Source organism: Anabrus simplex, chromosome 6 (assembly GCF_040414725.1).
Source record: "Anabrus simplex isolate iqAnaSimp1 chromosome 6, ASM4041472v1, whole genome shotgun sequence".
In the NCBI taxonomy this organism is placed as follows: Eukaryota; Metazoa; Arthropoda; class Insecta; order Orthoptera; family Tettigoniidae; genus Anabrus; species Anabrus simplex.
This window is the reverse complement of record NC_090270.1, coordinates 278,558,583-278,579,737: the sequence shown is the minus strand read 5'-3', so window position 1 is coordinate 278,579,737 and position 21,155 is coordinate 278,558,583. Positions and strand designations below refer to the sequence as shown.

The window sequence follows — 21,155 nt, the reverse complement described above, 5'->3', positions numbered from 1 at the left end:
GTCGTCTGTCTGCTGGAAATGCCTCCGTTGACGGCGGCGTGGCATTCTTAGCTATACACGTGTCCTGTGGCACACGACAACACGTTCTACAATGACTGTCGGCTGAGAAATCACGGTACGAAGTGGGCCATTCACCAACGCCGTGTCCCATTTATCGTTCGCTACGTGCGCAGCACAGCGGCGCATTTCACATCATGAGCATACCTCAGTGACGTCAGTCTACCCTGCAATTGGCATAAAGTTCTGACCACTCCTTCTTGGTGTTGCATTTGCTCTGTCAGTCAGTGTAATAAGCCAACAGAGCCTTTGATATGTTCATTATATATGCCGTCGGAACCCGACGCCTTATTGTCTTTTAGAGATGTTATTGCCTCTTCTGTCGTGAAAGGTTCAGTTTCCGCTAGACATGTTTTCACATTGATCGGTTCATATGCGGTGTAGGTTTTATCAATGCTGAGAATGTTGTTGAAATGTTCTTCCAAAACTGTTATGTCTATTTTGTTATTGCTCTGAGATTTCCGTGGCCTCAATGCCATGTATGGGTCCTTTCTGGCTTCTTCCGCCATACTTTTTGTTTCCTTTTCCATGTAATAGTTTTTTTCTAATCTTCAGTAGATTTTTATTTTATTTTCTGATTTGACTGTAGGATTTTATATCCTCTAAACTATGGCTGTATGTAGAGCAAGAAGGGAAATCTGTCTCTTTTCATAACATTCTGCTTCAAACCATTTGCGGACTCTTCTCTTTTGATTATATACCATAGCAGACTGAATCGTTTTTTCCAGTGTCATGGCAGCCGAATCAATGTCATTTCTCTCTATGTGATTATCGAATTCTTCCCATTCTTTCTTTTGTCTTAATACGCAGTTTCTTAGCTGCCGTGAGACTGTGATTTCTGTGGTTTCAATTCTGTTCATCACATTTGGAATGGAAAAATTGGCCACGACTGGGCAATACTTCTTTAGGGGGGTCTCATCTGCTGAATAACATACTATATAATTATTCAATGTAATATTAGGTCCTTTATAGAATATTAAGTCAATAGTACTACACCCTGAGTGTGAGAAGTACGTTCGTTCATCCGCCTGGTTGACAAGGATGAATCCTTCCTCTATCATCATATCTAACAGTTCATTTGTTCTGTGATTTGGAACGTCTAATCTGCAGTTCAGATCTCCAGCTATAACAATGTTTCGTCCCGGTGTCGCCAGTCTTAAGACAATCATAATGGTTGTTATTATGTCTTCTATTGGCATTAATGGTTCAAGATATATGGCTATTATGGAAAGGTTCTCGAAATGTATCACAAGTGTGTCTTGATCCTGATGTGTGTTTAGCACTTTTCCCATTTTTGGTTTGAAGAAGCAGGAGATTCCTTGTTTTTGCCGTCCTCTTGGTCCTTGCGTCACTGGTATATGTTAGGAGTAGAATCCGTTTATTTCCAAGGCTTTAGTTGCTAGAGATTCTACGAAGACTAATATGTCTTGTGTGTGCAAAAGATCGTTGTTAGATAGCGCTAGAGTGCTTTTCAGTCCTTCCACATTCCACGGAAGCAGATACGGTAGCGTCGTACGATGACTCCCTCTGGCCACACTTCAGCCATGTTGACTTTTGGTAAGTCTTGCATTGGGATCACCACTTTAAAGGCTTTAAGTGTGCCTTTAGTTTGGAGTTCTTCACATTCTAATATGTCGGCTACATTTAAGTTGGAGATGTGCTTTTTCACTGCTTCTTAGGTTGTATTTTGGTGCAGTTTCCCTATATATAACCAAGCTCTACGATCTGCGGCTTGCAGTTTATCTGTTTGGGATTTATCATTCCCACATTCGGACTTTCTTGTGCCCACGATTGTTGACGTCATCTTTCTCTTACTAATATTCCAGAGTTTTGAAGTGGAGGGTTTGACAGCGATATCTGTCCATAGGTCATTATTCCTTGGATTTTCTTGGGGCATAGGTTCCAAGACGATTTGTTGCTCTGCCATATTATTCGAAAGACTTTCCATCATGGTTTGTAACCTCGGTGTTAAATTTTGTGTAATCATGTCTTGTATCTCGGAATCTACACAGACTTTGTGTGTTTGGCCGAGAGATGTCATCTGAATGTCATGATTACATTGCTGTCCGATAGACATTGTCGATAGTATTTGGGTTTCATTCACTTCCTGCACTGGGCCGGTAGATGTCGCCACCTGTTCCGTAGGTCGACTATCTTCTCACTCTGTATTCGTTGATTTGTCTATTCCAACCTCATTCTGTTGATTCTTATTCGACTGACATTTATCATCTAGGGCGAACTGCAGTTTCGTAAAAAGGTTTCTAATATCACTTACGACTTTATGCATGGTTTCTTTAGCTTCCTTCTTCAGATAACCGCGTTCTTCAGCGATATTCACTAAGCATCTTAGAGCACTTTCGAGACGTGTCTTAGTCTTGTCCGCATTTTTTAATTTTTTAATAATTATTATAATATTAAAATATATTATTATTATTATTATTATTATTATTATTATTATTATTATTATTATTATTATTATTATTATTATTATTATTATTATTATTATTATTATTATTATTTCTCCTACCTGTTCAACATCGCACTAACACAGATCGGTTTTCGGTGATGCCAGTATATACAATATCTAAGACAGGTCTACAAACAAACAGTCTCACGTATACAAACTGTAACTACACGATGTCCGGCTCGATGGCTCAATGGTTAGCGTACTGGCCCTTGATCACAGGGGCTTGGGTTCGATTCCCGGCAAGGTCGGGAATTTTAACCATAATTGGTTAATTCTTCTGACACTGGGGCTGGGTGTATGTGTCGTCTTCATCATCACTTCATTCTCATCACGATGCGCAGGTCGCCTACGGGTTTCAAATCGAAAGACTCGGATCTACAGAGCCGAACTTGTACTCGGACACTCCCGGCACTAAAAGCCATACGCCATTTCATTTTTAACTATACGATACATACCCGAAGAAACTTTTAGTTTTACGTGACTGTTGGTAATGTGTGATCATACCTTCGTCACTTCTATTTTAACGTGGAATCCGAACAACTGGGGAGTGACATTTTTATTTCTAAGTTGCATTGATTGATATACGAATCATGGCCACTTCGGTGAAAATCCAGTAACGATTTCACTGCTTTCTCGTTGGCGTTATTCTGTGTGCCATGTCTGGGCAAGTGGTAAGCGGTACGCTTGCATACAGCATTGTTGCTTCATAGTATACAGCAGTAATTGATCAGTTTAAGGGGCGGTAAAGGCGTGTTTAGTTCAACCGGAAGGACGCGGGATCGATTCCCAGTCAGGAAGTCGAAAAATTTAAGAAACGAGATTTTCCACCTCCGGAGGTGCACATGGCTATGAGGTTCACTCAGCCTACACCACTCTACTCCATCAAGTGCCGTGGTTACAGATAGTGGAAGCCATTACCTTCCACACATCCCCGTGCCTTCATGGCCTGTACAGTTGATCGGTTTTGTGCTATGGTCTTTAAAATTCATTTCACATGAAATGTTGTAGATTCGTAAGATTGTACTGCACGGAGTGAATGAGAATATCATTACGTGCTATATCAGTCGTCTACAGGGTGAGGGAGAGTATTCCATTGCACTTTATTGTTTCGCTATCTGATTATTCATTCATTGAAATTGATAGGTTTTCTACGGCAATACGAGGATGGCGTGACGGTAACCGCGATTTCGTTTACTCACTCGCAGCATGCACGAATGACGGCGATTCGTACCGCGGACCCGAGTCACTCAGTAGAATGTTTATCTGCTTGTAGATCACTTGGCAGAAAGGACTAGGGTTCGTTGAGTACTGCGTAAATATATATCACTACTGATCCGCGGTATCAATTAAGAAAATTCAGCTACTATATTCTGACAACATTTAACTCTGCTGACATGCACGATGAATTATAACTAACATAACAAACAAGTAACATGACGAATTGTTTACAGTAACTGAACATTCTGAAAATCATGAGCTCGGTTATGTTCATAGCCAATCCGTCGGATGAAAATCTCCACACGAAGCAGGATGGCACTGTGTTTTTCTGCTGCTGAATACGCTACCCCAATCTGGCACAATACATCTCATGCCAGACGGGTAGATACGGTGCTCAATGAAACCTACAGGTTGCTTACAGGTGGCTCAACGCCTCGTCCGACAGATAAGCTACAATAGCGCTTATGTACGTAGAGATGTAGCTGCCAACAGGGAGAGGTTTAAAGTGGAAAGGAACAGAGTCCATCCGCTGCATGGACATCAAGGGCTGAGTATGCGGGAATTTAGGGGCTGTATTAAATATGTAAAGGGGAGGGCAAGTCTCTTTCTCTTTTTTTGCTAGTTGCTTTACGTCGCCCCAACACGGATAGGTCTTATGGCGATATGGAATAGGAAACGGGTAGGAGTGGACCGTGGTTTCTATTAAGGTACAGCCCCAGTATTTGCCTGGTGTGAAAATGGGAAACCACGGAAAACCATCTTCAGGGCTGCCGACAGTGTGGTTCGAACCCACTATCTCCCGGATGCAAGCTCACTGCTGCGCGCTCCTAACCGCACGGGCAACTCTCCCGGTATATCAGTCTGTGGTAAGACCCCAACTAGAGTACGGTTCCAGTGTATAGGACCCTCACCAGGATTACTTGGTACGAAAAGTGAGAAACATCCAAAGAAAAGCAGCTCGATTTTTTCTGGGCGATTTCCGAAAAAAGAGTAGCGTTACGAAAATGTTGCAAAGTTTGGACTGGGAAGAGTTGGGAGAAAGGAGACGAGCTGCTCGAGAAAGTGGTATGCTCCGAGCTGTCAGTGGAGACATGGCGTGCAATGACATTAGTAGACGAGTAAATTAGAGTGGTGTTTAAAAAATAGGAAACATCACAATATGAGCTGTGGCAGAGGACGGTTCGCGAGACGGCCTCATTCCGTGTGACGCGTGGTATTCTATTATTCTCTAGTGTAATAACGTAAAGTGAATATGGCAAAAAACGGCATCAGGAAATATACAATTAAATGTGCTTTTCCCGACAAGGCCAATAAAACTGGACCTGCGGAAATACACGAGTGGATCCAGCAAACTTTAAAATTAAATGTCGACCAACTGGAGGCCATACAACTTGACAATTTGGAAACGGCAGTCTACGTCAAGTTAACCAGTAAACTGTTAATGGAGAAGATCTTACTCACGACCAATGGACACTCACAGGTACGAAAATTTAATGGCTCTCTATCTGATGTGGTGATAACATGTGCAGACGTGGATAGCAAATTAGTGAGAATCGTGAACCTCCCCATAGAAATGCCAAGTGAAAGAATACTGTCTTTCTTTAGCACGTATGGAAAGGTAAGTGAAATCCGGAATGAGAGGTGGTCCTCAACCTATATTTATAATATACAGGGTTATTCACCTAACTTGTTACACGCAAATAACTTCTAAACCATTAAAGATATCAGCATTCTGTTTTCATATTCGTAAATGGTACGCAGGGTCTTGTAAAATAACGTGCTACTTAGCCTCATGGGGTGATTAACAACCGAGATATTGATACTAAGTCAATATTTTTAAATGTAATGGCACAAATTTATACAGCTGATTTAAAAGCTCATCTGGGTACAAATTCAAATATGTAAGTATTTCTAAAATCGGATAATTACTTTTTGAGATATAAGTAAGAACAGCATGCGCTGTTTTGCATGCTGCATCAGACGGCGTGAAGCCACAGTCCAACCACAAGCGGCAGAACAACAACACACGGATGACTCACTTAGCCACTCCACTGTCGTCCCGCCGATACCAGTCAGCCCGGTCGCCTCACCAACTGCAATATGTACACAACAACAAAAAAAGCAGTCAAAACCGGACACACACGAGCAACAACAAACATCTGCCAATACTCAGCCGAAGATAGATAGCCTTGTAGGAACCGAGAGCCTGCTTGTCAACAACTTTCAACAGGAAACTAGCCGCACACCTCCCAACACTGACGCGGTGAGTGTGTTAACTGCTACGGAACTTGAGACAGCTGAGGAGAGGAACATAAATGTCCCATCACTGAGTCAGAACTCCACTCAAGATCCAGTGACAAATAGCATGCAGTGGGTTGCGAACGTAGAAGACGACACCTCTACTTTTATGGAAACTCAGGATACGGGATCAGGGACCCAAGAAAGCATGAAGGTAGATGAACCAACAATCAAAGAAGCCGCCATGGCGAAAATCACACCAAAACTAAAAACACAACGACATTCGCGGGAAGAAACACATAAACCCTACACGACAAGGGATCCGCGTCTACAAGGAAGTCGAGCTCCAGAAAGAAAATAGTCTCCCCCCACCAACCCCTGACCGTTCCCCCCCACTTACCCCTCTGTTCTTTGTCCGCTCAGGAAATGTGACCTCTGATGATGCGACTGTCAACCTATACACTGAAGACAACAATACTGAATGGAACGCCATATAGTAAACATAAACCCACCAGCACAAGAGTAGGACGCATACTCGTCAATTAAACTTCCCAATAATAACTCGGAAGACAACATATAATGGTCACTCTTCGGATCATGCTGCTGACTTACACGATACTATCTCTTAACATAAACTTTATCCAGGCTCCCAGTAAGCAGCTCTTGTTACGACAACTTCTGCGTGAACAGGACGTTGATATTGCTCTTCTTCAAGAAGTAGCTACGGAGAACTTGCAATCAATACCTGGCTATGAGAAAATGTTAAATGTTAATGAATACAAACGTGGTACTGCCATTTATATTGTCCCCTTCAAAAGTGGAAATAATTTATTAAGGGAGAATGATTTATTTCATCAGTGAGTTGAAACATTATTTCGATCGCCAGGAGGGTGAGATTTTACACTCCCGTGCTAGCGTGAACAAGCCGCCTGCGAACCGGTTTTCCCAACCTACTAAGAGAACGAGGAAGCAGAGTGAAATTCCTGTTAGGTGTCCTTCAGACACATATGTGTGGGTGCCACGTGATCGGGCGGGCAGCGTGATTATAATCGATCAATAATTGCAAGGTCGTGTGACGTGAAACTAGGACAGCCAATAAAAATGACAACCTTCACAGGAATGCAACAGATCCACCAATCAGATATAATCAAGAGGCACACCTCCGTCTTAAGACAGTGAATTTATGGTAATTCCAAAGGAAATTTTATAGAGGGTTTTTACTTCTAAACACTTGATTTGAGCGTTACTCTGAATGCAGCTACGATCGAGACTGGACGTCGTTTGCTTTACTGGGAGACTTTGCATTAGAGAAGGCACTGAGGACTGAATAAACTGCAATTCAGGCATTTGAAAAACTTCTCTACGATTTATTTATGACTGTCATAAGATAAGTGTCCATCTCTAAATTATTAAACATCGCGTGTGTATCCTGGACTATTGCTAAGACTTTTATTAGTTTCAGCTTTTCTACGAGAACTCAGAAGAAGGAAGGTCGTTGGTTCGAGCTCGCTTCAAGATGGCTATCCCTTTCCGAGATGAATCCTACTGTTTCCTGTGCACCTTCATCTCCTCCATGAGTCACTAATTATGTAAGGCGTCGGACATGGGCAAGACTTTGTTCGATGGAAGGTGATGTGACCACGTACTAGGTCATCAGCCAGAATCCAGTTAACACCAGACACATGAGTATTCTTTAAGAATTCATCTTTCTATCTTTCTGTAAAATGTCTGTAAAACGTAGCCTTACCTTATTCATTTAGATTTTATATTAGCTTAGCAGTAGTTTGACTTTTCATTCTTCTTTCCTCGGTGGGAGGTAGTTTGTGCTCTGGAATGAATGTGTATTCGGTTCTATTAGTTCGAGATAAGAGTGAATGTCATCGAGAGAGACCTCAACTGTCTTAAAAATTTTAGACGGGAGGAGAAATAAAAGTAAATGACCTCCGCGTTAATCTTGAATGATTTTGAAATAGTTTGAAAATTAATTGAGACAGATTAGGACAGTGTTCTAGTGTTTTTCTAAGTGTCAAATTTCATTCTACGATTATACGACATTTCTGTGGACTTTAGTTCGTTTAGAGTCATCTGAATAATTCCGTACGATAGCTTTGCAGGTGTGATTAGGCACGGTCAATAAATATAATAATAATAATGAGTAAAAATAATTAAACCTAATTACGGGCTAAAATTTGAATAAGGTCATGGGTTTAATGTTGGTTTGTTCTTGGAAAGAATTATCGTGTGCTCACTTTATGTAAAGTAGGCCTGGAACATGGCATCCTCCAGACGGAGTAATGATGAATTATACGTATATTTTACTGTGCTATTAATTTGATTATGACTTGCAGATGGACATTATATTTTGTGTGATAATTTATGCATCCATTAGAGTCATTTTTGGAAGAAATATGTCACTGGACATGATTTCTTCGAGCTTGAGTACAGATTAATCGAGAGCCACGATATAGTAGGAGAATAAGAATAAATGCCGCAACTCATGTACCGTAAGCGCGTATTCTAATATTTTGACCTGTGCTGTAGGTATTTTACTTGCTTATTTTGAGTGATTTCTATTTAAAGGATTCCCTTGAACATCGTTGTATAATTAATTTCTGCATAAAAGTGATAACCTCAACTCTATCACGTCCTAGATCGATACCTAGAATATACATGATATTGTCATCTAGAGAATGATTTCCCTAATTTGGAATAAATCCAAAATTTAATAATAATGGGTTAGTGTTCGTGTAAATAATATTTTAATATTGTCGTGTACCTATGTTGAATGTGTGATGTGTGATTTGATTATATTCTGTGTTTTGTGAATTTTCTTGAATGGTTTTATGATGATGTTCTCCACTGCGCGCGTCAAATTTTGACCGAATTACGTTATTTTCGCGTGTCCGTGATTTGATGAATTATGAATCTTTAGAAGATTTTATTATAATTTAAGGTAGATTAGGATCTAATTCACTAAAATAAATTGAATAAGAGAAGGCAACATCCGTGGATTGATGTCACGAGGCTGAATTTTTAGTTATTGTACAGTCACTTATTGCATAACAGCGAGTAACGTTTAGGTTGATATGAGATCAAATAAGAATTAATTATGAGAAGTTAAGTCACTTAATAATTATAAAAATGAATGGATTGATGAAGGGAAAGTCTACGGAAGACTTATTAACCACAATTTCTTGAATTAAACATTTTTCAATAATTTTAATAAGGGAAAGAAAATGAATATTTTCTTGCAGAATTAAGTGAGATCCAGAAGGAATATTTTAATTTAAGCAATTTAATTATCATTATTGGAGAGAGTGATACCAGATAGTATTTTGATTTTCAATCCAGTTTATAGTAAATTAATGATCCCTATTATTATTATTACACACAAGAACGTTCGTTGAGCTTTAATTTGATCAAGATTCCTTATAGACGATAGCACGAGGAGAAGAGATTTTCAAGAATTAGTCCCAGATTTTGTAAATTTAATTGTTTATTGGAAGAGTGATAGTTTTTAATAAATGTATAAACCTATTTTAGCTTCTTTTCATTTGTCGCTAGTCCTTCATCTATTCCTGCCTTTAAAATTTTCTGCACAGCCGATAAGCGAATGGTCTACCTCTGAGACTCTCGCTCACCGGCGAGCTGAGGCCGGCATGATGGGGCCAATATCAAAGACAACATTCAATATACAGATACTATTCTGCTTCTCAACTCCCGCGGTATTAGTATTCGTATTAACGACCTACTGATAGTGAATATTTATGCATCATCAAGCTCGAACGCCAGACTCGAAAGCCGGATCTTCTTTACGACAGACATCTTAACCCTTCTTCAACATTACAACGGTAATATGATCCTCGGAGGCGATTTCAATGCCGTAATTTCGCCTAAAGACTAAACAGGTCACTTTCAGGGCTGCCCTGTCTTAGCTGCGCTGATACAGGTTTACACGTGGGAACCGAAGAAACCTCACTGCCCTGGATATATATATATATATATATATATATATATATATATATATTTACCACACGGGAGCATACCGCTTGGACCGGATTTACATAAGTCCCTATTTACAAGGAGAGCTACGCGAAGTTGATTTATGCCCGGTGGAATTTTCAAATCACAGTGCTTATATTTGTAAGATACGACAGCCGGCTATGGGACCGGCCCGTGGAAGAGGTACATGGAAATTAAACTGCAATATTTTGAGGGAAGAGGAGTTACAGGACCAATTCTCCACTGAATGGGCCAGATGGAAACGGCATATACACAGATATCACGATATGTTAGGTTGGTGGTTGTTATAGGCCAAACCTCGAACAATAGGGTTATTGAAGGCATACAGTTCTAAACGTCGCTGGATGCTCAACCAGACTACGGACTTTTATTACAGAGGTTTACGTCAGCTCTGTACTGAAGATCCTACCAACCCGCAAACGTACCAGCGAATCAAGCAGCTACGAGGTCAGCTTTTAACACTGCACAGAAGACACCAAGAAGGTTTGAAAATCCGCGCTCAAGACAAACATTATAACAGCGACGAGGCGCCTTCCATATATCACTTACTTCGAGAATGTCGCAGGGGTCGGCAGAAATATATCCATCAGCTTACTACCCAGGACGTACAAATTGTTCAAGACCACCCAAAGATACAAGAAATACTTGAAAACATCTTTCAAGACTTGTATGGATGAGGCGAAGTAACACATATTGATCACCGACACACGTTTTTCGATGGAATACGTGGAAGGATTCAGCACCGTGACCAAGAGAGTCTGCTGGCTGAGTTAACGGAAGAAGAAATTTATCGAGCAATCAAGCAGAGCGCGTCACATAAATCACCAGGAATAGATGGTCTGGGGAAGGAATTCTATGTACAGTTCTGGTCAATCATAAAAGACGAAATTGTACTGATACTCAACACCGCCCTGCAACCTGGAAGGAACATCGAAAAGTTGAAGGAAGGTCAAATAGTTCTAATACCCAAGAAAGGAAAACCAACGACTAGAGCTGACTTTAGACCTATCACACTCCTCAACTTTGATTACAAGTTACTCACTCGATGCTTGAAACAACGGCTCAATAATTTCTTAGCAGATGTAACATCCAGCCAAAAATCAGGAGCTGTTCAGGGTCGAAGCATTTTGAACACCGTCTGTGCAATTCGCGATATAATTAATAGGTCACTTGTAGAGAATAAACGGAGACAGCTGATCTCTTTGGACTTTGACCACGCATATTAATTTCTTCGCAGGAAGCAAAATGTTATCTATCTATCAATCTGATCGAAGTGTTCAAAGCATTAGGATTCACTATGCCTTTTACAACTCTGATAGGTAAGATACTGACTGGCGGTTCTTCTAAAATTACTGTTAACGGTTATCTTTCAAACCCTTAAACGAGGCGTACGGCAAGGTTGTCCTTTATCAATGATGCTTTTTGTTCTCTCCTTGGAACCCTTTATTACCAATGTATCACGCACCTTCACTCCCGGTATGATCGACATCTTTGCCTCATATCACACTCATTATGGATCGCAATGCTGACCACCAGCATGTTTTCACCGAGCTAGACACTTATTGACAATATTCCGGTGCACACCTCAACTTCCAAAAAACTAAAACTATGCAGTAGGGCATCGAAGCAGGGCCTCATGGATCAAGATCACTGATGAGATTGAGATGCTCGTTATCCTGTTCTATAATAGCATTCATCAGATGATTCGGAAAAATTGGTCCCCTGCACTTGTATAAGTGAAAAATATCCTGCAACAAGTTAAATATAAATTCATGGTGTTATAACAACGGGTGCAATATGTCAATATGTATGGTCTAAGCAAAATCTGGTATTTAATCCAAATTTTACCAATGCCAAGAGTAGTTGGTATCGTATAGCTTCAGCAGTAGGCTGGTATCTCTGGCAAGGATCACTTTTCCGCATCGCAAGATCTGCACTCATGTTAGCTACATCAGAAGGAGGTCTTGGTCTTATTGATGTACAGCTTAAAAGTAAAGTGCTATTCATGTTACGGAATCTCAGAATGATGCAAGCAGCAGGAAACGTTCGCTCCAATGACTTCTTAATGGAATGGTGTAACCCTGAAGAGATTAAGAACCCGCCAGCATTTTATGAAATCCACCACCACGCGCCACATGCACAGTATATGCGCTGTGAGATGAGCTACGTTCAACATGATCTCCTCTTATCTCCGGACATAACAACGAAGAAACTTTATAAGTATATACATACACAGCAGTATCAAGCCCCGACAATAGTTCGGACAGCGCTGTTAACAAACTGGTCTAGAGTCTGGAGGAACATATCAAATCGCATTCTCCCTCAAACAATATGTGATACTTGGTATAAGGTAATAAATGATATCATTCCTACAAATAGCAAACTCCATCGCATCCATATGCAGGAAAACGACGCCTGTGGGTTTTGCCGAGCTCCTAGGGATACAATTCAGCATAGATTGACGCAATGTAACGTCACACAACAGGTGTGGAGGTACTTCAAAATTAAACTTAATTACGTTATCAATAAGCCCAAGATCTACATTGCCCCTCAGTGGTCTATTCGACCTACCTTTATCTTGAAACCAGCTCAGCTAAATAATACTGTAGTGCTCCTGTTAGGCAGTTATGTACATTGTGTGTTACCAGCCAAGAGACCATTCACCCAACAAGAGTTATTTGCAGAAATCAGTGTCAGTGTACACAACGCCCTCGCACCCCCCCCCCCCCCCGCCCACCCCCGCAGAAGAAGCTATATAGTGGGGAGTATATTAATAAACTTGTAGCAGTCATCTAACAACGCACTTGTGTTAATAGTTCCTACTGTAAAATTTCTCATCTCTGTCATAAGAAGTGTCATTTAAAAGGCGGCCTTCAACAGTTGTAAACAAGTCTGTACGTTGTCTCTGTTGAAGTGACGCATGGTTGTTTGGTATCTTGTGATTAGTATACAGGGCGTGTGTATTTGATGAAAGTTTTTGCTCATTTACCACAATTATTGTACAGTGTATCGTGTCAGTTATCAGTCTTACCCCACCTAGTCTTTGAATCTCAGACTGCATGTGTTTGTTGTTTCCGAATCATCTCATTTTGAAGTATATTGATATTTGCATTATATGTATTGTAGTATAGTTTGTTGACAATAAAAAATATGAAGATATAGCTGGAATTCAAGAGGACAAATTGGGGCAAATATTCGTTTATAGGAAGAGGAGTTAGAGGTCGGAATAACTTATCAATGGAGATGTTCAATAAATTTCCAAGTTCTTCGTATTATTTAAGAACATACTACGTAAACAACAGATAGAGAATCTGCCACCTGGACGACTGCCCTAAATGCAAATCAGTTGTGACTGATTCATTGATAATCCTCCTCAGAAACGGTAGAAATCCAGGAAGAGCTTCCTGAGGTCATCTTTGGTGCTTAGCGTCTCACCAGAAAAGGCAAGGCAGGAGATGTGGAAGAAGAAGACCTCTCACCTTCGCGGATGGATGCCAGCAGCTGATCAGTTACCACCTGGACATAATGAAAGCTGTCTGGTGTGGACGTCCCTGAACAGAAGTGGAAAGATCCTGGGATAACCTGAAGAAATGGAGATTCAGTACAAGTGATACGGTGTAATGTGAACAGGGACAAACCACGAACTACATGTTTCAGTGCCCTTTGTGTCCAAAATCTTGTACAGAAGATGATATCCTGCAAGCCACTCCGAGTGCATTGGTCATTGCAAAATACTGGTCATGTGTAATATGAAGATCTCAGACCATGTTTTATTTACTTCAGACTGACTTGTACATTAACTGTAAATTTGTATGTTTTCGACTTGAGAATAATATTAGCCAAAGATTCTTCTCCGGTGTAGCAGTTGGTGCTTGATCACGAGGAAGCTCGACTTTGCATCACAGTGAACGCACGCAGCTTTTGACAAGGAGACTGTTTATGGCCATTACTATTTAATTGTGACTTAAAATTTATAATACAAGGTCAACCCAAAGAACATAAAATTTGGAAGCTCCGAACAAAATTTAAGTTTAAACTGTTTAGGATTTGCTGATGACCTTGCTCTATTGTCCAACAATATTTAGGAAACTCGACACCAAATTAAATCTCTACAGCACAAGAATACGTCTTACATTATCCTTTCAAAAACTGAGATTATGTTTACATAGCCCCCACTGGTAAATAAAATTATAATTGATGGGCAAAAAATAGTTGATAAATTTATGTATTTAGGAGAAATCATAACTTATCATATTAATGAGAAACCAGCTTGATATAACAGAATAAATACATAAAACAAAACAAATTAAATTACTAAGACTACATACAATTAAAAAATCTTATCGATAGCAGCAAAATTAAGACATAAAACAGTGACACAGCCAGAGTCCGCCTCTGTGCTGTAGTGGTTAGTGTGATTGGCTACCAGCCCCCGGAGGCCCGGGTTCGATTCCCGGCTCTGTCACGAAATTTTAAAAGTGGTACGAGGGCTGGAACGGGGTCAACTCAGCCTCGGGAGGTCAACTGAGTAGAGGTGGGTTCGATTCCCACCTCAGCCATCCTGGAAGTGGTTTTCCGTGATTCCGCACTTCTCCTCCAGGCAAATGCCGGGATGGTACCTAACTTAAGGCCACGGCCGCTTCCTTCCCTCTTCCTTGTCTATCCCTTCCAATCCTCCCATCCCCCACCAAGGCCCCTGTTCAGTATTGCAGGTGAGGCCGCCTGGGTGAGGTACTGGTCATTCTCCCCAGTTCTATCCCCGGCCCGATGTCTGAAGATCCAGGATACTGCCCTTGAGGCGGTAGAGGTGGGATCCCTCGCTAAGTCCTAGGGAAAAGCCAACCCTGGACGATAAACAGATTAAGAAAGAAGAAGAAGAAGTAGAAGAAGAAGACACAACCAGAAATAACTTATGCTAGTGAACCCATTTTAAAAGCCTCTAATACTGAAATAAACAACATACTTAAGGCAGAAAGAAGAATAATTAGAACATGCATAAATAAACATTATCAAGTTAACGGACAATGGAGAATAGCATCAAATAAAACACTTTATAAGGGAATTGAACCAGTATTGGGCACGATTAGGTAAAAACGTATATCAACCTTTGGGCATCTTATCAGAACACCTGACACCAGGATTAGGAGAAGAATAATTGAAAAAATATGAATAGCAACACCAGGATTAAATGGATCACGGAAATTAAGGATGATATAAAAAAACCATTGAGCCTCCATGGCTCAGACGGCAGCGCGTCGGCCTCTCACCGCTGGATACCGTGGTTCAAATCCCGGTCACTCCATGCGAGATTTGTGCTGGACAAAGCAGAGGCGGGACAGGTTTTTCTCCGTGTACTCCGGTTTTCCCTGTCATCTTTCATTCTAGCAACACTCTCCATTCTCATTTCATAGCATCTATCAGTCATTACTAAATCACTTTGGGAGTGGCGACCCCATCGTACTAATAGCCTATATATGATTCATTCATTACATCCCTGACCCGGTCAATGACTGGAAAACAGGTTGTAGGTTTTCATTTTCATTAAAAAAAACTACAAATAACAATAGACGATGTCAAAAACAAAACAGAAAAATTAAGGTACTTCAAGACTCATACAGCAGGCTACAGACCACTATCAATTAAAGGTTTAATGGGAGGGTATTTTCAACAGAACAAAGAAAGGCAGCATCTCTCAGAATGAAAAAAAATATTGGACTAATAATAATAATTACGTGTAGCTATTTCTAGCCGAGTGCAGCCCTGGTAAGACAGATCCTCCAATGAGGGTGGGTGGCATCTGCCATGTGTAGGTAACTGCGTGTTATTGTGGTGTGAGAGTTGCAGGGATTTTGGGGGCAGCACAAATATTCAGCCCCCGGGCCATTGGAATTAACCTATTAACGTTAAAATCCTCTACTCGGCCGGGAATCGAACCCGGGACCCTCTGAACCGAAGGCCAGTACGCTGACCATTCAGCCAATATTGGGCTGATAAGAAATCAAGAAATCCTTTGTATAATTGACTAGAGTGGTTCAATGTAGGCCATAAAATGTAAAATAAAATAAATTATGGTGGCAAATCACTTCACATTAACTTCTTCTTTAGCCGGGGGCTGAGTGACTCTGACGGTAGAGTGCTGGCCGTCTGGCCCCAACTTGGCAAGTTCGATGATGACTCAGTCCGGTGTATTTGAACGTCAGCCTGATGTCGGTAGATTTGCTGGCACGTAAAAGATCTCCTGCGGGACTAAATTCCGGCACCTCAGCGTCTCCAAAACCCGCAGAAGTAATTAGTCGGACGTAAAGCCATAAACATTAGCATCATTACCTTTTCTTTAAGAAATGGTCATGCAGTTAGGGTTGCGCAACTTTGAGCTTGCATTCGAGAGTTAGTGGCTTCGATCCCCACTATCGGCAGCCCTGAATATTGTCTTCCATAGTTTCCCATTTTCACACCAGGCAAATGCTGGCTGGGTCAGTAACTTAATTAAAGCCACGGCCTCTTCCTTCCCACTCATAAGCCCTTCCTATCCCATCGTCGCCATAAGACCTAACTGTGTCGGTGTGACGTAAAGAAAATTGTCCAAAAAAAAAAAACACACATTGTATGTACCCGGTCTTGGAATATATCTTTACTTGATGATATGTTAAGCCCAAGTTTCTTGTTCATATTAAAAATAAAATAGTTGGGAGACGGATTTGAAAGGACCGTTGAATGCTGTATGTTATACTGAATGTAGGGAACATGGCGATAGTCTTTGAATCTCGAAGAATGTGAGGGGAATATGAAACTTGATATTCCAAACAGAAATTCATTCAGTGTGGTCTATAACAGTGAGCTACAGCGAATAGAGCAACAAAAGTCTGACCGAAAGTTGTATCAACCTAATATTAGCCAAAGATTCTTCTCCGGTGTAGCAGTTGCTGCTTGATCACGGGGGAAGCTTGCATCACAATGAACGTACGAATATTGAAGTTACTTTTTCCTCCTGAGTGCAGTACACAAACAGACCAGTTTCCACTCGTCTCTTCCAGTGTAAAGAAGGCAATTGCAAGGACTGTGTAGGAAGGATTTAAAAACCAGTCCATGCTTTCGGTAGTTACCTGAAATTCCAGAATGCTGAGTCTGAAGGGTTTAGAGTAGTATGGTCCTTAGAGTATATATTTCCTCTAATATTGCCCAGCCATACGTCATACCCCTTGTCCGCCAACTGGTAGGCTGTAAAAGAGATGGTTTTATATTAAGATCACTTGGACACACGAACATACTGGTATACAGAATAAGTGCCCGCAATACCTTATGACTAGAGCTCGGAATTTTATTGAACAGTCGGAAACGAAAGTCTACATACATTTCAAAATTGCATGTAAATGTAATCAAAACAGAACACGTTACTTACCTACACTTACAAAATAAAATGATAGACTTGTGGATACTTTGCTGGCCCCGTGGTGTAGGGGTAGCGTGCGTGCATCTTACCCGGAGCCTCCGTGTTCGATTTCCGGCCAGGTCTCAGGGATTTTTACCTGGATCTGAGGGCTGGTTCGAGGCCCACTCAGCCTACATGATTAGAACTGAAAAGATATCGGACAGCGAGATAGCGGCCCCGGAGTAGAAAGCCAAGTATAACGGCCGAGAGGATTCGTCGTGCTGACCACACGACACCTCGGAATCTGCAGGCCTTAGGGCTGAGCAGCGGCCGCTTGGTAGGGCAAGGCCCTTCAAGGGCTGTAGTGCCATTCGGTTAGTGGTTTTGTAGATACTTTATGGCATTCATAACCGAGTGTAGAACTACATGAACGCCATGCAGGCGTATCGTCCATTTCTGAAACGAGACAAATGTTCAGGAACAGAAGTGAACATACACTCAAACGTTTTTCGCTCTCAAATTAGGTTCAGTATATTTTGTTTCCACGTGTTGCAGCTAATACAGCTTCCAAACGCAGGTTTCATCGAATCCATTGGGTTTTTGGGGACTTCTGGTGAATTTCATTTTTGTAAGTGGCTTTACGTCGCACCGACACAGATAGGTCTAATTGCGACTATTGGACAGGAAAGAAGTAGGAGCGGGAAGAAAGCAGCCGTGGCCTTAATTAAGGTACATCCCCAGCATTTGCCTGGTGTGAAAATGGGAAACCGCGGAAAACCCTATTAGTGTAGTTCGAACCTAATATCTCCCGAATTCTGGATACTGGCCGCACGTAAGCGACTGCAGCTATCGAGCTCGGTTGGTGAAATTTTGTTCCACTATGTTCTTATGGCAAGTTTCAAATCTCCCTTCTTGATGGAATATTTCCTAATCCATTTTGGTGTTCTTCTCAAAGGTGTTCAACAAGGTTAAGGGTCAGGAGGTGAATTAAATTGCATGGGAACATTTTAAAGCAGCCAATTTTTCACTATTGCACCGGAATATTGGGTCGCTACCTTGCTGAATGACCCTGTAGTACCCGTTTTTCAACAAAGATTTACCTCGAATGTGTACAGATACTCCCATTTATCTTTTATATTCAATAAACACTCTGTTGTCTATCGCAGCACCAGACATGCAACCCCAAACAAGAATGTTCCCATCTCCATGTTTGACCAGTGGAACAAGATTTTTCTTTTGGAGGCTTTTATTAGGTTTTATCCGTGCTTTTTCCTTTCTATCACACTGAAATAAAGGACAGACGTATTCAGTGTTTGGAAGGACGTCACAAGCGCAAGTCAAAACAATCAACATGCACCAGGGTTGTCCAAAAAAATGGAATAAGTGGGCGTATGTTGACTTTTGTTTCCGACTGTATTATATTTAAAGGTATTGCAGTAAGTAAGCCACACTTTCGCAGACAATATGCTCGGTATTTGATAGTGCGTATAATTGAGTATTACTAGAGAAAATGCATATTAACGTTTTTAATGCAAAAATGCATATTTTTCACATAACTATCATTATAGTTCCCTTTTTGTCATAGGACAATTACTAATTGATAAATCTCTGCAATCAATTGGGTATAAAATAAAAATATAACATGTGTCTGAGTAAACCATACCGTTTGTGAAATAAAAACATTCATGTGTTCAGTATTCGGGAGATAGTAGGTTCGAACCCTACTGTCGGCAGCCCTGAAGATGGTTTTCCGTGGTGTCCCATTTTCACACCAGGAAAATGCTGGGGCTGTACCTTAATTAAGGCCAGGGCCGCTTCCTTCCCAGTCCTAGCCCTTTCCTGTCCCATCGTCGCCATAAGACATATCTGTGTCGGTGCGACGTAAGGCCAATAGCAAAAAAATATAGCATTGATCTATTGTCTTCAAAATTGCATTCGATAAGCGTAGTCAAGTATTTCAATGGCGGAAAATGAAATCGCAACTCCAAGAAAGAGTTGTATCAAATAAACGAAATTCAGGAGGCGTGTTTGCACGTCAGAAAGATGACGTCTGTTCAATTTGTGCGTTAGTCGACGAAGAGTGGTGCTGGTAGTACCAATATATCCTTACAAAGCAAGTTCTCTACTTGTGTTTTTATGTTCAAGCTAAGGAGATCATTAGAGTATTTTGTTATTGAAGAAAGGGTTGATTATTGTGATTGTTTGTTTGTTCTGTGTGAACTGACTAAACGCATCTACATGAATTATGTTATATTACATTAGTTATTTTCAAATTAGTATGAAGGAGTTGTTTCTTAACCTAGCTGCAGTTTCCACCCTCTTAATCGTTTTATGGGGTTTAGGTAAGGCCCGTAACCGATTTTCCACAACACATCATTAATAATAATGACAACTCCAATAGACACATTATCTTCATTTTTTCAGATTCTGAATACAGTAGAAAGTGGACAAGTGTAGACATATGCATTTCATCAGGTAAACTGTAATTCGGATTTACAAAGTACACAACAACAAGCTCTTGAAATGATATAAAAATAATATATTAAAATGTTATGGCAAAGTAATAATACAGTGTTGTTTCTAAGTTTCTTGTAAACAAGAAGCACTATACAGTGACTCACATAATTATTCGGACACGTTAGTAATTATAGCCTTTGCTACACACTGTCCCTATATTTCAGAGAAAATATTGTGCACGCAAACTAGTTTCTGACAGAACCCAGTTTTACAGATTCAACACGGCGTTGAAATGTGTACTTTTAGTTAACAGAAGAGAACCAGTGACCCTGGAACCTCAGAACGGTGTTAACGTGCTTCAACAAAATTATTCGGACACAAGTCAGTTGCTATGTAGAGCTCGTGTATAGAAGAGCCACGTACAGTATGAACATAAACACTCAGTGAGTTAGAGTACTGTGTACAACTTAAGAGAAAATGGGCCGCAGAGGAAGATAGAGCACAATCGAACAGCGACAGCTAGTAATTTTTCCACCGAGCCAAAGGTAAAAGTCGTCAATTTGCTGAAATGTTACAAATGAAGAAAAGTACAGTCTCTGCTATTATCATAAGATTCCGGGAGGAAGATAGGACTGAACATCTACCACATACGGGACATCCAAGAACTTTCACTGTGAGAGAAGGGAGTTATATCACCAGAAAGACAAAAAAAGAACGCAAGTAAAGTGCTCCAAAACTCGTCACGGAGATTGCCGCAGACACCAAAAAGAAAGTGCATCCCTAAACAATTTGGAGATTGCTCAGAAGAGAAAACTTTCACGGTCGTATTGCAGAAAGAAGCCCTTCATAAATCAAATAAATTGAAGAAAGAGAATGCTGTTTGCTAAAAAGCATGTTAGAGAAGACAATGAGTGGTGGAATGACGTTATATTTGCTGATGAGAGTAGATTTAACATATTTCAGTCTGATGAGAGGATAACAGTTTGGCGGCGTCCTAATACTGAGCTTTAAGAGAAAAATCTGAAAGCAACCGTGAAGGATGGCGGTGGGCATGTAATAGTGTGGGGGTGCATGTCGACGAATGGAGTTGGTGAACTGGTTTTTATTGAAGGTAAAATTGACCACTTTCAATACCTTAGAATACAGAGGGACAATATGAAAAATAGTGCCGAAAAGATGGGGATTGGTGAACATTTTAAGTTTTATCAAGATAACGACCCAAAGCATATGACCTGGAATGTAAGGATGTGCTTATTGTATAATTGCCCAAAGGTGCTTCATCCTCCCCCTTAATCACCGGACTTGAATGCGACTGAGAACCTTTGG

The 21,155-nt window shown here is 40.7% G+C and overlaps 1 protein-coding gene across 3 annotated transcripts in view; it reads right to left on the bottom strand.

Moving 5' to 3' along the window:
• The window catches only part of LOC136875738 (lipase 1), a 141,029-nt gene that overhangs the window by 46,757 nt on the left and 73,117 nt on the right, over nucleotides 1-21,155 (bottom strand). For all 3 annotated transcript variants that reach the window (XM_068228112.1, XM_067149310.2, XM_068228113.1), the window contains one exon: nucleotides 17,107-17,221. In XM_068228112.1, coding sequence (XP_068084213.1) covers nucleotides 17,107-17,221 — 115 coding nt within the window. The remainder of the gene's footprint in view (nucleotides 1-17,106; nucleotides 17,222-21,155) is intronic.